We start from the raw sequence: 17,706 nt of genomic DNA, 5'->3' as shown, positions 1-17,706 counted from the left end.
ATAAGCGATGTAGTTAGAATTTACAACTGGGAAATATTTTTCATTAGCCTAATTAACAGCCCTAGGGCATGTGCCCTCTGAAAATGTATTAATAAACAGTCCTGTATGTTCTTATCCTGGTCATTTGAATAATCACTAATTGGATGAGGTGAGCAGGAAGTAAGGAAGAAGATTGCAATACATTACATTAAGCAAATTAAACAGCAGTGATTTTATCAACCAAGGATAACTTTAGTCACCATTAAATGTTTCGATGTACAATAGACCGTTCAGAAAGACAGGATGCCAAGATGCCATCAATGTAACATTTTAGACAAGTCTTACATCATAGTGTCCTTGTAACATATGACCCAAATAATGTCAAATAGCTTCTAAGAGACTTGCAGCAATACATTCCAAGTTGGATACTGATAGATCGCTACTGAGCACTATATACTGTAACTGCAAGTACATACTCTACATATGTTGTGCTTGGTAATGACAGAATTCCATTAGTACCACTGTAAAATAAAGAGTTTTACAGTATATCACATGTAGGAAATAATTATATGCAAGCATACTCATACAGATATCCTATTATGCAAACTGTTCTGTAAAATATCCAAGGTAAAACTGAGAACTAACAACAACAAAAGATTGGTGGTCCCTAGGCAATTACAGAAATTACTTTCTCATTGAGATCTCAGACTATAATGAACTGCAACAACTAGCAGGCCCTGCAGTTTTGTAGGACCATATGCCACCCATGGTTCACCAATATTGGACCTTTATGTCTTTATGCTCAAATGACTGTTCCCTATTTTCAAAAGACCCCCAATATGGGCATGTAGACCCATTCAATCCATTATCTCCCCCGGAAACAAACAAACTAGTTGTTTATCTCTACTCACAATATATTGTATCCCTTTTACCAATAACAATACTATGACCATGTAAAGACAGCAGTTTGAACTGAACAAGTGTCACAGTTTGCTTTGAAATGGGCATACAGTATATATCAGGTGATTCACTACAGTTCAGAGGCATACAGCCCTACAGTTCCACTGTCCCATACAGTACAGTATGTCTTTCTAAATATGTTGAACTCCTGTACTCCGAGATCACATGAATATCTAACCCCATTTATGGCCAATAATACTCGTTAGTCGCACACAAGAAACAGAGGTATTATCAAAGTTCATAGCAACGGCTGAGGAAGTGATTTCACACCCAACGCGAGTAATCTTATCAGGTGAGAGAGAGAGCATCACATCCACACAACAGTGGGTGAAATTCAGCAAAAAAGTCATCAATGAGGGTTTCTACCTGCCACTTAGGGGGTGAATGAGAGGTGTGGTGCTCTGGTGATGGATACTAGTGAATGGTTGTATCCCAAATGGCACCCACTTCCCTATACAGTGCATTACTTTTGACCAGAGCACTATGGGAATAGTGTGCTATTTGGGATGCAGATATAATACTCAATGGTTTAGTAGCTATTTAATTAAGCATGTGAGACAAATGCAGGCTACCCATTAGGTTATACTGCAGCGAGAACAAGAGCAATTGGCTCCGCTAAGTGAGCAAAATGGTGGAAGGGGAATACATCTACCTTTTTCATTACTACTGTATTGCATTTATATGGCAAAGGAAATTCATTTTCGATTAGGAATAATGTGGGCCTGTCTGTGGTCTTGTTAATCAAGCACTAGCCTAATTTAATGAGCTACACCTGTTGGGTGTACAAGACACATTAAAAGTCCATTGTGGATGTTAGAGTATTAGTCAGGTAAAATGCAGGTTGGCTTTTGAATAGAACTTCTAACATCAGGTGAGAGTAAATACACTTTTATTCATATGTTAAAGAAAACAATAACAACAGCAAACTATTTGGGCATATGATGTGTATCCAATCTGAACTCAAAACAACTGCTGCTTTGATATCTGGACTGGTATGATAGCATCAAATGGTCTATGGATCTGGTGTATGTATTTATTACCATGGAATTTCGACTATATCGATGGATGGTAATAGACTAGTTCATTGGCAACATAATGGTAGATGCACATAAAGTGGACCAGGAGGCTACCTTTGCTGATTAAAATAAGCATGAAGGCGATGCTGTTTGGGGCTGTGAATGGAAAAAACGGTTTAGATGAGAATCTCTCCATGATTGTTTGTCCCAGCACTGAATAGACCGAAGGGAGAAAGCCAGTGATTGTCACTGCAGAATTTAGAGCCCATGTTGCAACTTTTTTGTTTGTTCAGGGAAGAGTTGCTATTTGTTACTTTCGTCTCCAGGGAAAATGTCTTCGTACGCGGGCGGTAACTCGTTCGGGAGCGGGTAAGAAAAGGGGTAGGAATGGTTGAGCTCGGGATCCGTGGGTGAGTAACCCGGGAGATCGATAGACGGGTGGCCACCGCATTGTACTTCCACACCTGCTTCGTCGAACACGTGAAATACCCCCAAGTTAATGTAGGAAACCGGTTGGAATTCGGACACGGTAAAGTCCTGCTCCTCGCTGAAAATAATAGTCCCCGCACTCTGCCTCTGTGATTGCCTCCGTCTGTAGAACTGCGCTGTTTTGTACCTTTTGATGATCACCAAGTTCATAAGCCCGAGAAGGCATTCCAAAGTGCTTAGAATGGTTGAGATGACTAGACTTCTCTGATAATCCTTCAGTTGGTTGCAGATGGCGGTTAATTCCACGGAGTCTATGTCTAGGCAATAATGGGAATATTTGCGCTCCACCAGAGACACCGTGTCTCCGTCCACCACCGCGCCGGAGAAGGCGGTGAGAACTCCCAACAAAAACACCAGGATACCCAGGAGAAAGAAATTCCGACACCCGGGCTTCCCTTTGCAACAAAGCAGTGCAAAGCCCAGCAGCGCCTGCCCGAGTCCGACCAGTATCCCGGAGTAGAAAGCCCCGGCCGCGGTCGACAGGTGAAAATGCACTTTTACTTTGGTGCCCAGCGAGATGCATTTGAATCCGACAACAACTTCGCTCACCGCGCAGACGAAGAGAAGGGCGCTGGAGACGATGGTACACAGTCCTTTCCCACTCAACTTCATTATATTCCTCCTCTGCCTCTCCCGGTCCCTCTCCCTCCTTCATCCTCCTTTGTCCTCCTCGTCAGCCCGTCTCGAAGCACTGTCAGATTGTGACATGATACGCCGGTGACTGCAGTTCAAAATCTGTATCTCCGGAGCTGTGTGCTCTCCCCCCCTTTCCCGCTGCTTCAGGAATGGATGAATTATTGATAGGAAGAGCGCGTTCCTTCTACGGTAGCGACCCCCAAAATCCAACTCAAAGGTAATGATCACCCTCATGACCCCGCTCGCCCCCCATCCACACCGTTATGCAAGCAGCCACATCTCCAAACGCAAGTGCAAATTATTATGGGAAGACGATTAGCTCAAACCCGCGTGATTGCGATCATACAATAAGTGCTAAACGGCATGCGGCAGTGGAGTGCCACTGGGAGCGCAGAATAACTCTTCAGGGCAGGAGGGAGTAGAGAAGGCGGCTATTAAATTGCTCAGAATCCAGAAGGCTTGCGGCTCCTAGCAAATGTCAATACTGGCTGCCGCTCTCTAGCCCATTACACATTTTGGCCCATTACTCAAATCCAAGCCCATTTCTCATATACAAACTGAATCGTGAATAGTTGGTATGAGACCCACAAGTGTGGTTTTGCTTTGAAAAGAAAACAAGTAGCCCCATGCTTTTTAGTCTGTATCCATTTTAACAAGCATCGTCGCGAACCAGTATTGCATGCGCTGTCCATGGTGCTGAAACCTCAGCCAAAGGAAGGGGAGAAGGGGATGGCGGGGGCATCAAGACTTTAGGAGGATAAAGGCCTAGTTGTCGGTGTCCAGTATTCCACGCGCTGTCCGTTGTGCTGAAATTGCGTTAACCTCAGCCAAAACAGAGAGGGGACTGGGAGTGAGGGCATACAGAGTTTAACGAGGATGCAGGCCTAGTTGGTAAAGTTGGAAAAGTGACCTGAGGATATTCTAGGGCTCGGCAACCTAGGAACGTAACAGCATGTCTGTGACTTAAAGCATTACTGTCCACATCATTTGATTAGCCTACCTGGCTTTCTTTCAGGCAGGCGCAGGTGTCTAATCATAATCAATTTCTGAGATGACGGAATTTGTTTTTGTTAGTGACAGGAATTAGTGCCATATTAAATCAAATCAAATCAATTTGTATTTGCCACATGCACCGAATACAACAGTGAAATGCTTACTTACAAGCCCTTAACCAACAATGCAGTTTTTAAGAAAAATTACAAAAAAATAAAAAAGTGTAAAAATAGATAAGTAAAAAATTAATAAAAAAAAGCAAATAATTAAAGAGCAGCTGTAAAATAAAATAACAGTAGGGAGGCTATATACAGGGGGTACCGGTACAGGGTCAATGTGCAGGTGCACTGGTTAGTCGAGGTAATTGAGGTAATATGTACATGTGGGCAGAGTTAAAGTGACTATGCATGAATAATAAACAGAGTAGCAGCAGCGTAAAAGAGGGGGGTGGGGTGGGGTGGGGGGGGGGCAATGTAAATAGTCCGGGTAGCCATGATTAGCTGTTGAGGAGTCTTATGGCTTGGGGGTAGAAGCTGTTAAGAAACCTTTTGGACCTAGACTTCGCTCTCCGGTACCGCTTGCCGTGCAGTAGCAGAGAGAACAGTCTTTGACTAGGGTGGCTGGAGTCATTGATCATTTTTAGGACCTTCCTCTGACACCACCTGGTATAGAGGTCCTGGATGGCACATTTTATATTTTATATTTTAGGCCTTCAATATGCTGTATATCCAGCTGTGGAAGTTGATAATGAAATGAATCGCCTAGCTATTTAATAAAACAGGGTTTTAGAGACTGAGATTATTTTCTGTGTATTAGATCTCCTTGTAGAAGAAGGCTATTGTCAGCAGTCTGACTGGCAGGTTACTAAGACAGATGTCGGAGATCACTTTTTCTGCACCTGTAACCCTGACTCTATCTAGAATTGACACGAGAGCACCCCCACCTTATCTACACGCTGGAACTAAAACCCTGTGGAGGTAGACAATGTATTCTCCAAAAGGCACAGATTAATTCTGACAAATCCAAGTGTTTCCTTTCACATAGTCCATAGACATCCAAGGCACTAATCTCCACCAGTGAAACCCTCCATTGTCCCCGCTAAGCAAGTAATCACTGCAATTAACTGCTGATCCCGATGTCTGATTGATTTGCTATTTTAAAGAGAATACCCTGTAAACTGGTCCAAACTGTGTGTGTGTGTGTGTGTGTGTGTGTGTGTGTGTGTGTGTGTGTGTGTGTGTGTGTGTGTGTGTGTGTGTGTGTGTGTGTGTGTGTGTGTGTGTGTGTGTGTTTCAGCATGATGGACAGCTCATGTCATACGGTTATGGCCTCTGGGCTCCAAAGAGATCAATGGCTTTATTGTATTACTGCATGTGAATGTGCTAACTCCCGAGAAAGTGAAAGTGAAACTAAACAAACAAAATAACAAATCAGTGGTTTTAAGAACGCATAATAATAGCCGTTTCTATAAGCCACCTGTTTATAATACCTTATGGATGCACTTGTAGTGCCTAATATCACCACATAGTGCAAGTATAAGACTTGCAATAAACATTCATAACTATTGCATTTTAACACCCTTTATAAATGTCTAAAGGCTACATATGTACAGTCGTGGTCAAAAGTGTTGAGAATGACACAAATACACATTTTTACAAAGTCTGCTGCCTCAGTTTTGATGATGGCAATTTCCATATACTCCAGAATGTCATGAAGAGTGATCAGATGAATTGCAATTAATTGCAAAGTCCCTCTTTGCCATGAAAATGAACTTAATGCCAAAAAAACTTTTCCACTGCATTTCAGTCCTGCCACAAAAGGACCAGCTGCCATCATGTCAGTGATTCTCTCGTTAACACAGGTGAGAGTGTTGACGAGGACAAGGCTGGAGATCACTCTGTCATGCTGATTGAGTTAGAATAACAGACTGGAAGCTTTAAAAGGAGGGTGGTGCTTGAAATCATTGTTCTTCCTCTGTTAACCATGGTTACCTGCAAGGAAACACGTGCCGTCATCATTGCTTTGCACAAAAGGGCTTCACAAACAAGGATATTGCTGCTAGTAAGATTGCACCGAAATCAACCATTTATCGGATCATCAAGAACTTCAAGGAGAGAGGTTCAATTGTTGTGAAGAAGGCGTCAGGGCGCCCAAGAAAGTCCAGCAAGCGCCAGGACCGTCTCCTAAAGTTGATTCAGCTGCGGGATTGGGGCACCACCAGTGCAGAGCTTGCTCAGGAATGGCAGCAGGCAGGTGTGAGTGCATATGCATGCACAGTGAGGCAAATATTTTGGAGGATGGCCTGGTGTCAAGAAGGGCAGCAAAGAAGCCACTTCTCTCCAGGAAAAACATCAGGGACAAACTGATATTCTGCAAAAGGTACAGGGATTGGACTGCTGAGGACTGGGGTAAAGTCATTTTCTCTGATGAATCCCCTTTTCGATTGTTTGGGGCATCCGGAAAACACCTTGTCCGGAGAAGACAAGGTGAGCGCTACCATCAGTCCTGTGTCATGCCAACAGTAAAGCATCCTGAGACCATTCATGTGTGGGGTTGCTTCTCAGCCAAGGGAGTGGGCTCACTCACAATTTTGCCTAAGAACACAGCTATGAATAAAGAATGGTACCAACACATCCTCCGAGAGCAACTTCTCCCAACCATCCAAGAACAGTTTGGTGATGACCAATGCCTTTTCCAGCATGATGGAGCACCTTGCCATAAGGCAAAAGTGATAACTAAGTGGCTCGAGGAACAAAATATCAACATTTCGGGTCCATGGCCAGGAAACTCCCCAGACCTTAATCCCATTGATAACTTGTGGTCGATCCTCAAGAGGCGGGTGGACAAACAAAAACCCACAAATTCTGACAAACCCCAAGCATTGATTATGCAAGAATGGGCTGCCATCAGTCAGGATGTGGCCCAGAAGTTGATTGACATCACGCCAGGGAAGATTGCAGAGGTCTTGAAAAAGAAGGGTCAACACTGCAAATATTGACTCTTTGCATAAACTTAATGTAATTGTCAATAAAAGCCTTTGACACTTATGGAATGCTTGTAATTATACTTCAGTATACCATAGTAACATCTGACAAAAATATATCATAACACTGAAGCAGCGAACTTTGTGAAGACCAATACTTGTGTCATTCTCCACGACTGTATTCCTAAAAGATTACACAGATGGACATATGCATTATAAAACATAAGCGTTCATAAAATTGACTGATTCTAAATATGTTTGTATGCATTATACAACATGACATAAGCAAACATGTTAAAGGAGAATTATGCCACTTTTCAACCTCCAGCACCATACCAGTGTCTACATATGTGAAAACTGCACGTTTCTATGATCTGTGGTTAAAAAGATAAGAAGAAAGGTCCTAAAAAAAATGCTTCTCTGTGACATCACAGGGTAGGATCAAAACTAAAGGCTCTATTCAATCTGTAAAACTGAAGCGTTACAGATTATGTGATTGAAATGTTAAGGTCATTTCCGATTAAGCTGACATATACAGCGTTTACCGTGAATGCAGTCTCCACTAACGCGGGGACATTGCCTTTAAATTACAATCATGCTGTAACCCTGAATAGAACCCTATGAAAAACAGTGATTTTCGAAACCTGCAATGAGTTTCTAGCCAAAGGGAGGGGAGTGCTCCTGGCACTCCCAGCAAAACTCTTCGTCACTGTTTTTTAAACATGTTTTAACTTTTTATGATGTCATCAGGTAAAACTTTGAAAAAACAAAATAAAAAATCTAGAACTGCATCGTCTTCACATATGTAGACACTGGTATTGTGCTGGAGATAATGAATATGATAATGACAAGTGGTAGAATTGCCCATTAAGCATTCAATGAAAGATCACTATATTCTTAAATGCCAATGTATTAATAATGCAATACAAACCAGGAGGCATAAAAAGTGTTACCAAAGGGAATAAATTAATCATACCATAAGGTTGGATGACATACACACTGCTATTTTATAACTATCTTTGATATTAGACATATGCTTACTTGTGTGTGTGCATGTCATCCAGCATACATATGCATGAGCAACATATGCTTATTTATTCATTTTTTACTTGTGCAAGTGTTGGTGTGAGACGTCTGTACATGTGTCCTGTTAGACTCTATTGGTGTGAGACGTCTGTACATGTCCTGTTAGACTGTGTTGGTGTGAGATGTCTGTACAAGAGTCCTGTTAGACTGTGTTGGTGTGAGATGTCTGTACATGTCCTGTTAGACTGTGTTGGTGTGAGATGTCTGTACATGTGTCCTGTTAGACTGTATTGGTGTGAGATGTCTGTACATGTCCTGTTAGACTGTGTTGGTGTGAGACGTCTGTACGTTTCCTTTTAGACTGTGTTGGTGTGAGATGTCTGTACATGTGTCCTGTTAGACTGTGTTGGTGTGAGATGTCTGTACATGTGTACTGTTAGACTGTGTTGGTGTGAGACATCTGTACATGTCATGTTAGACTGTGTTGGTGTGAGACGTCTCTACATGTCCTGTTAGACTGTGTTAGTGTGAGACATCTGTACATGTGTCCTGTTAGACTGTGTTGGTGTGAGACGTCTGTACATGTCCTGTTAGACTGTGTTGGTGTGAGACGTCTCTACATGTCCTGTTAGACTGTGTTAGTGTGAGACATCTGTACATGTGTCCTGTTAGACTGTGTTGGTGTGAGACATCTGTACATGTCATGTTAGACTGTGTTGGTGTGAGACGTCTCTACATGTCCTGTTAGACTGTGTTAGTGTGAGACATCTGTACATGTGTCCTGTTAGACTGTGTTGGTGTGAGACATCTGTACGTGTCCTGTTAGACTGTGTTGGTGTGAGATGTCTGTACATGTCCTGTTAGACTGTGTTGTGTGAGACGTCTGTACATGTGTCCTTTTAGACTGTGTTGGTGTGAGATGTCTGTACATCTGTCCTGTTAGACTGTGTTGGTGTGCGATGTCTGAACATGTCATGTTAGACTGTGTTGGTGTGAGACATCTCTACATGTGTCCTGTTAGACTGTGTTGGTGTGAGATGTCTGTACATGTGTCCTGTTAGACTGTGTTGGTGTGAACTGTCTGTACATGTGTCCTGTTACACTGTGTTGGTGTGAGAAGTCTGTATGTGTACTGTTAGACTGTGTTGGTGTGAGATGTCTGTACATGTCCTGTTAGACTGTGTTGGTGTGAGACATCTGTATGTGTCCTGTTAGACTGTGTTGGTGTGAGATGTCTGTACATGTCCTGTTAGACTGTGTTGGTGTGAGATGTCTGTACATGTCCTCTTAGACCGTGTTAGTGTGAGATGTCTGTATATGTGTCCTGTTAGACTGTGTTGGTGTGAGATGTCTGTACATGTGTCCTGTTAGACTGTGTTGGTGTGAGATGTCTGTACATATGTCCTGTTAGACTGTGTTGGTGTGAGATATCAGTACATGTGTCCTGTTAGACTGTGTTTCTGTGAGATGTCTGTACATGTCCTGTTAGACTGTGTTGGTGTGAGATGTCTGTACAAGTCCTTATAGACTGTGTTGGTGTGATATGTCTGTACATGTGTCCTGTTAGACTGTGTTGGTGTGAGATGTCTGTACATGTCCTGTTAGACTGTGTTGGTGTGAGACATCTGTACATGTGTCCTGTTAGACTGTGTTGGTGTGAGACGTCTGTACATGTGTCCTGTTAGACTGTGTTGGAGTGAGATGTCTGTACATGTGCCCTGTTAGACTGTGTTGTTGTGAGATGTCTGTTCATGTCCTGTTAGACTGTGTGTTGTGAGATATATGCACATGTCCTGTTAGACTGTGTTGGTGTGAGATGTCTGTACATATGTCCTGTTAGACTGTGTTGGTGTGAGATGTCTGTACATGTACTGTTAGACTGTGTTGGTGTGAGATGTCTGTACATGTGTCCTGTTAGACTGTGTTGGTGTGAGATGTCTGTACATGCCCTTATAGACTGTGTTGGTGTGAGATGTCTGTACATGTGTCCTGTTAGACTGTGTTGGTGTGAGATGTCTGTACATGTCCTGTTAGACTGTGTTGGTGTGAGACATCTGTACATGTGTCCTGTTAGACTGTGTTGGTGTGAGACGTCTCTACATGTCCTGTTAGACTGTGTTGGTGTGAGACATCTGTACATGTGTCCTGTTAGACTGTGTTGGTGTGAGACATCTGTACATGTCCTGTTAGACTGTGTTCGTGTGAGACGTCTCTACATGTCCTGTTAGACTGTGTTGGTGTGAGACATCTGTACATGTGTCCTGTTAGACTGTGTTGGTGTGAGATGTCTGTACATGTGTCCTGTTAGACTGTGTTGGTGTGAGATGTCTGTTCATGTCCTGTTAGACTGTGTGGTGTGAGATATATGTACATGTCCTATTAAACTGTGTTGGTGTGAGATGTCTGTACATGTGTTCTGTTAAACTGTGTTGGTGTGAGATGTCTGTACATGTCCTGTTAGACTGTGTTGGTGTGAGATGTCTGTTCATGTCCTGTTAGACTGTGTGGTGTGAGATATATGTACATGTCCTATTAAACTGTGTTGGTGTGAGATGTCTGTATATGTCCTGTTAGACTGTGTTGGTGTGAGACGTCTGTTTATGTCCTGTTAGACTGTGTTGGTGTGAGATGTCTGTACATGTGTCCTGTTAAACTGTGTTGGTGTGAGATGTCTGTTCATGTCCTGTTAGACTGTGTGTTGTGAGATATATGCACATGTCCTGTTAGACTGTGTTGGTGTGAGATGTCTGTACATATGTCCTGTTAGACTGTGTTGGTGTGAGATGTCTGTACATGTACTGTTAGACTGTGTTGGTGTGAGATGTCTGTACATGTGTCCTGTTAGACTTTGTTGGTGTGAGATGTCTGTACATGTCCTTATAGACTGTGTTGGTGTGAGATGTCTGTACATGTGTCCTGTTAGACTGTGTTGGTGTGAGATGTCTGTACATGTCCTGTTAGACTGTGTTGGTGTGAGACATCTGTACATGTGTCCTGTTAGACTGTGTTGGTGTGAGACGTCTCTACATGTCCTGTTAGACTGTGTTGGTGTGAGACATCTGTACATGTGTCCTGTTAGACTGTGTTGGTGTGAGACATCTGTACATGTCCTGTTAGACTGTGTTCGTGTGAGACGTCTCTACATGTCCTGTTAGACTGTGTTGGTGTGAGACATCTGTACATGTGTCCTGTTAGACTGTGTTGGTGTGAGACGTCTGTACATGTGTCCTGTTAGACTGTGTTGGTGTGAGATGTCTGTTCATGTCCTGTTAGACTGTGTGGTGTGAGATATATGTACATGTCCTATTAAACTGTGTTGGTGTGAGATGTCTGTACATGTGTTCTGTTAAACTGTGTTGGTGTGAGATGTCTGTACATGTCCTATTAAACTGTGTTGGTGTGAGATGTCTGTATATGTCCTGTTAGACTGTGTTGGTGTGAGACGTCTGTTTATGTCCTGTTAGACTGTGTTGGTGTGAGATGTCTGTACATGTGTCCTGTTAAACTGTGTTGGTGTGAGATGTCTGTACATGTCCTGTTAGACTGTCTTGGTGTGAGACGTCTGTACATGTCATGTTAGACTGTGTTGGTGTAAGATGTCTGTACATGTGTCCTGTTAGACTGTGTTGGTGTGAGACGTCTGTACATGTCCTGTTAGACTGTGTTGGTGTGAGATGTATGTACATGTGTCCTGTTAGACTGTGTTGTTTTGAGATGTCTGTATATGTGTCCTGTTAGACTGTGTTGGTGTGAGATATCTGTATATGTGTCCTGTTAGACTGTGTTTGTGTGAGATGTCTGTACATGTCATGTTAGACTGAGTTGGTTTTGAGACATCTGTACATGTCCTGTTAGACTGAGTTGGTGTGAGACGTCTGTACATGTGTCCTGTTAGACTGTGTTGGTGTGAGATGTCTGTACATGTGTCCTGTTAGACTGTGTTGGTGTGAGATGTCTGTACATGTGTCCTGTTAGACAGTGTTGGTGTGAGATATCTGTACATGTCCTGTTAGACTATGTTGGTGTGAGACATCTGTACGTGTCCTTTTAGACTGTGTTGGTGTGAGATGTCTTTACATGTGTCCTGTTAGACTGTGTTGTTGTGAGATGTCTGTACATGTGTCCTGTTAGACTGTGTTGGTGTGAGACTTCTGTACATGTCATGTTAGACTTAGTTGGTGTGAGACGTCTCTACATGTCCTGTTAGACTGTGTTGGTGTGAGACATCTGTACATGTGTCCTGTTAGACTGTGTTGGTGTGAGATGTCTGTACATGTCCTCTTAGACCGTGTTAGTGTGAGATGTCTGTATATGTGTCCTGGTAGACTGTGTTGATGTGAGACATCTGTACATGTGTCCTGTTAGACTGTGTTGGTGTGAGACATCTGTATATGTCCTGGTAGACTGTGTTGGTGTGAGATGTCTGTACATGTGTCCTGTTAGACTGTGTTGGTGTGAGATGTCTGTACATGTGTCCTGTTAGACTGTGTTGGTGTGAGATGTCTGTACATGTCCTGTTAGACTGTGTTGTGTGAGACGTCTGTACATGTGTCCTTTTTAGACTGTGTTGGTGTGAGATGTCTGTACATAAGTCCTGTTAGACTGTGTTGGTGTGCGATGTCTGTACATGTGTCCTGTTAGACTGTGTTGGTGTGAGACATCTGTACATGTCATGTTAGACTGTGTTGGTGTGAGACGTCTGTACATGTGTCCTGTAAGACTGTGTTGGTGTGAGATGTCTGTACATGTCCTCTTAGACCGTGTTAGTGTGAGATGTCTGTACATGTCCTGTTAGACTGTGTTGGTGTGAGATGTCTGTATATGTGTCCTGTTAGACTGTGTTGGTGTGAGACGTCTGTACATGTGTCATGTTAGAATGTGTTGGTGTGAGATATCTTTACATGTGTCCTGTTAGACTGTGTTTGTGTGAGATGTCTGTACATGTCCTGTTAGACTGTGTTGGTGTGAGACATATGTACATGTGTCCTGTTAGACTGTCTTGGTGTGAGATGTCTGGACATGTGTCCTGTTAGACTGTGTTGGTGTGAGATGTCTGTACATGTGTCATGTTAGACTGTGTTGGTTTGAGCTGTCTGTACATGTGTCCTGTTAGACTGTGTTGGTGTGAGACGTCTGTATGTGTCCTGTTAGACTGTGTTGGTGTGAGATGTCTGTACATGTCCTGTTAGACTGTGTTGGTGTGAGACATCTGTACATGTGTCCTTTTAGACTGTGTTGGTGTGAGATGTCTGTACATGTGTCCTGTTATACTTTGTTGGTGTGAGACATCTGTACATGTGTCCTTTTAGACTGTGTTGGTGTGAGATGTCTGTACATGTGTCCTGGTAGACTGTGTTGGTGTGAGATGTCTGTACATGTGTCCTGTTAGACTGTGTTGGTGTGAGATGTCTGTACAAGAGTCCTGTTAGACTGTGTTGGTGTGAGATGTCTGTACATGTCCTGTTAGACTGTGTTGGTGTGAGATGTCTGTACATGTGTCCTGTTAGACTGTATTGGTGTGAGATGTCTGTACATGTCCTGTTAGACTGTGTTGGTGTGAGACGTCTGTACGTTTCCTTTTTAGACTGTGTTGGTGTGAGATGTCTGTACATGTGTCCTGTTAGACTGTGTTGGTGTGAGATGTCTGTACATGTGTACTGTTAGACTGTGTTGGTGTGAGACATCTGTACATGTCATGTTAGACTGTGTTGGTGTGAGACGTCTCTACATGTCCTGTTAGACTGTGTTAGTGTGAGACATCTGTACATGTGTCCTGTTAGACTGTGTTGGTGTGAGACGTCTGTACATGTCCTGTTAGACTGTGTTGGTGTGAGACGTCTCTACATGTCCTGTTAGACTGTGTTAGTGTGAGACATCTGTACATGTGTCCTGTTAGACTGTGTTGGTGTGAGACATCTGTACATGTCATGTTAGACTGTGTTGGTGTGAGACGTCTCTACATGTCCTGTTAGACTGTGTTAGTGTGAGACATCTGTACATGTGTCCTGTTAGACTGTGTTGGTGTGAGACATCTGTACGTGTCCTGTTAGACTGTGTTGGTGTGAGATGTCTGTACATGTCCTGTTAGACTGTGTTGTGTGAGACGTCTGTACATGTGTCCTTTTAGACTGTGTTGGTGTGAGATGTCTGTACATCTGTCCTGTTAGACTGTGTTGGTGTGCGATGTCTGAACATGTCATGTTAGACTGTGTTGGTGTGAGACATCTCTACATGTGTCCTGTTAGACTGTGTTGGTGTGAGATGTCTGTACATGTGTCCTGTTAGACTGTGTTGGTGTGAACTGTCTGTACATGTGTCCTGTTACACTGTGTTGGTGTGAGAAGTCTGTATGTGTACTGTTAGACTGTGTTGGTGTGAGATGTCTGTACATGTCCTGTTAGACTGTGTTGGTGTGAGACATCTGTATGTGTCCTGTTAGACTGTGTTGGTGTGAGATGTCTGTACATGTCCTGTTAGACTGTGTTGGTGTGAGATGTCTGTACATGTCCTCTTAGACCGTGTTAGTGTGAGATGTCTGTATATGTGTCCTGTTAGACTGTGTTGGTGTGAGATGTCTGTACATGTGTCCTGTTAGACTGTGTTGGTGTGAGATGTCTGTACATATGTCCTGTTAGACTGTGTTGGTGTGAGATATCAGTACATGTGTCCTGTTAGACTGTGTTTCTGTGAGATGTCTGTACATGTCCTGTTAGACTGTGTTGGTGTGAGATGTCTGTACAAGTCCTTATAGACTGTGTTGGTGTGATATGTCTGTACATGTGTCCTGTTAGACTGTGTTGGTGTGAGATGTCTGTACATGTCCTGTTAGACTGTGTTGGTGTGAGACATCTGTACATGTGTCCTGTTAGACTGTGTTGGTGTGAGACGTCTGTACATGTGTCCTGTTAGACTGTGTTGGAGTGAGATGTCTGTACATGTGCCCTGTTAGACTGTGTTGTTGTGAGATGTCTGTTCATGTCCTGTTAGACTGTGTGTTGTGAGATATATGCACATGTCCTGTTAGACTGTGTTGGTGTGAGATGTCTGTACATATGTCCTGTTAGACTGTGTTGGTGTGAGATGTCTGTACATGTACTGTTAGACTGTGTTGGTGTGAGATGTCTGTACATGTGTCCTGTTAGACTGTGTTGGTGTGAGATGTCTGTACATGCCCTTATAGACTGTGTTGGTGTGAGATGTCTGTACATGTGTCCTGTTAGACTGTGTTGGTGTGAGATGTCTGTACATGTCCTGTTAGACTGTGTTGGTGTGAGACATCTGTACATGTGTCCTGTTAGACTGTGTTGGTGTGAGACGTCTGTACTATGTCCTGTTAGACTGTGTTGGTGTGAGACGTCTGTACAGTGTCCTGTTAGACTGTGTTGGTGTGAGACGTCTGTACAGTGTCCTGTTAGACTGTGTTGGTGTGAGATATCTGTACATGTCGCTGTTAGACTGTGTTGGTGTGAGATGTCTGTACATGTGTCCTGTTAGACTGTGTTGGTGTGAGATGTCTGTACATGTCCTGTTAGACTGTGTTGGTGTGAGATGTCTGTACATGTGTCCTGTTAGACTGTGTTGGTGTGAGATGTCTGTACATGTCCTGTTAGACTGTGTTGGTGTGAGATGTCTGTACATGTGTCCTGTTAGACTGTGTTGGTGTGAGATGTCTGTACATGTCCTGTTAGACTGTGTTGGTGTGAGACATCTGTACATGTGTCCTGTTAGACTGTGTTGGTGTGAGACGTCTCTACATGTCCTGTTAGACTGTGTTGGTGTGAGACATCTGTACATGTGTCCTGTTAGACTGTGTTGGTGTGAGATGTCTGTTCATGTCCTGTTAGACTGTGTGGTGTGAGATATATGTACATGTCCTATTAAACTGTGTTGGTGTGAGATGTCTGTACATGTGTTCTGTTAAACTGTGTTGGTGTGAGATGTCTGTACATGTCCTATTAAACTGTGTTGGTGTGAGATGTCTGTATATGTCCTGTTAGACTGTGTTGGTGTGAGACGTCTGTTTATGTCCTGTTAGACTGTGTTGGTGTGAGATGTCTGTACATGTGTCCTGTTAAACTGTGTTGGTGTGAGATGTCTGTACATGTCCTGTTAGACTGTCTTGGTGTGAGACGTCTGTACATGTCATGTTAGACTGTGTTGGTGTAAGATGTCTGTACATGTGTCCTGTTAGACTGTGTTGGTGTGAGACGTCTGTACATGTCCTGTTAGACTGTGTTGGTGTGAGATGTATGTACATGTGTCCTGTTAGACTGTGTTGTTTTGAGATGTCTGTATATGTGTCCTGTTAGACTGTGTTGGTGTGAGATATCTGTATATGTGTCCTGTTAGACTGTGTTTGTGTGAGATGTCTGTACATGTCATGTTAGACTGAGTTGGTTTTGAGACATCTGTACATGTCCTGTTAGACTGAGTTGGTGTGAGACGTCTGTACATGTGTCCTGTTAGACTGTGTTGGTGTGAGATGTCTGTACATGTGTCCTGTTAGACTGTGTTGGTGTGAGATGTCTGTACATGTGTCCTGTTAGACAGTGTTGGTGTGAGATATCTGTACATGTCCTGTTAGACTATGTTGGTGTGAGACATCTGTACGTGTCCTTTTAGACTGTGTTGGTGTGAGATGTCTTTACATGTGTCCTGTTAGACTGTGTTGTTGTGAGATGTCTGTACATGTGTCCTGTTAGACTGTGTTGGTGTGAGACTTCTGTACATGTCATGTTAGACTTAGTTGGTGTGAGACGTCTCTACATGTCCTGTTAGACTGTGTTGGTGTGAGACATCTGTACATGTGTCCTGTTAGACTGTGTTGGTGTGAGATGTCTGTACATGTCCTCTTAGACCGTGTTAGTGTGAAATGTCTGTATATGTGTCCTGGTAGACTGTGTTGATGTGAGACATCTGTACATGTGTCCTGTTAGACTGTGTTGGTGTGAGACATCTGTATATGTCCTGGTAGACTGTGTTGGTGTGAGATGTCTGTACATGTGTCCTGTTAGACTGTGTTGGTGTGAGATGTCTGTACATGTGTCCTGTTAGACTGTGTTGGTGTGAGATGTCTGTACATGTCCTGTTAGACTGTGTTGTGTGAGACGTCTGTACATGTGTCCTTTTAGACTGTGTTGGTGTGAGATGTCTGTACATAAGTCCTGTTAGACTGTGTTGGTGTGCGATGTCTGTACATGTGTCCTGTTAGACTGTGTTGGTGTGAGACATCTGTACATGTCATGTTAGACTGTGTTGGTGTGAGACGTCTGTACATGTGTCCTGTAAGACTGTGTTGGTGTGAGATGTCTGTACATGTCCTCTTAGACCGTGTTAGTGTGAGATGTCTGTACATGTCCTGTTAGACTGTGTTGGTGTGAGATGTCTGTATATGTGTCCTGTTAGACTGTGTTGGTGTGAGACGTCTGTACATGTGTCATGTTAGAATGTGTTGGTGTGAGATATCTTTACATGTGTCCTGTTAGACTGTGTTTGTGTGAGATGTCTGTACATGTCCTGTTAGACTGTGTTGGTGTGAGACATATGTACATGTGTCCTGTTAGACTGTCTTGGTGTGAGATGTCTGGACATGTGTCCTGTTAGACTGTGTTGGTGTGAGATGTC

The 17,706-nt window shown here is 43.1% G+C and overlaps 1 protein-coding gene across 1 annotated transcript; it reads right to left on the bottom strand.

Annotated features, from left to right (window-relative positions):
- Positions 1-215: 215 nt before the first annotated feature.
- On the bottom strand, positions 216-3,553 carry LOC121546041 (transmembrane protein 271-like). The gene has a single exon (XM_041857035.1). The coding sequence runs from the start codon at positions 3,054-3,056 to the stop codon at positions 2,259-2,261; it is 798 nt and encodes a 265-aa protein (XP_041712969.1). The 5' UTR covers positions 3,057-3,553; the 3' UTR covers positions 216-2,258.
- Positions 3,554-17,706: the final 14,153 nt, after the last annotated feature.

This window comes from Coregonus clupeaformis, chromosome 3, assembly GCF_020615455.1.
Source record: "Coregonus clupeaformis isolate EN_2021a chromosome 3, ASM2061545v1, whole genome shotgun sequence".
Classification (NCBI taxonomy): Eukaryota; Metazoa; Chordata; class Actinopteri; order Salmoniformes; family Salmonidae; genus Coregonus; species Coregonus clupeaformis.
The sequence above is the reverse complement of the archived record's forward strand: the minus strand, read 5'-3'. Positions and strand labels throughout refer to the sequence as shown.

Coding starts and splice junctions, on each gene's coding strand:
- LOC121546041 (XM_041857035.1), bottom strand. CDS start 3,056: ATGAAGTTGAGTGGGAAAGGACTGTGTACCATCGTCTCCAGCGCCCTT.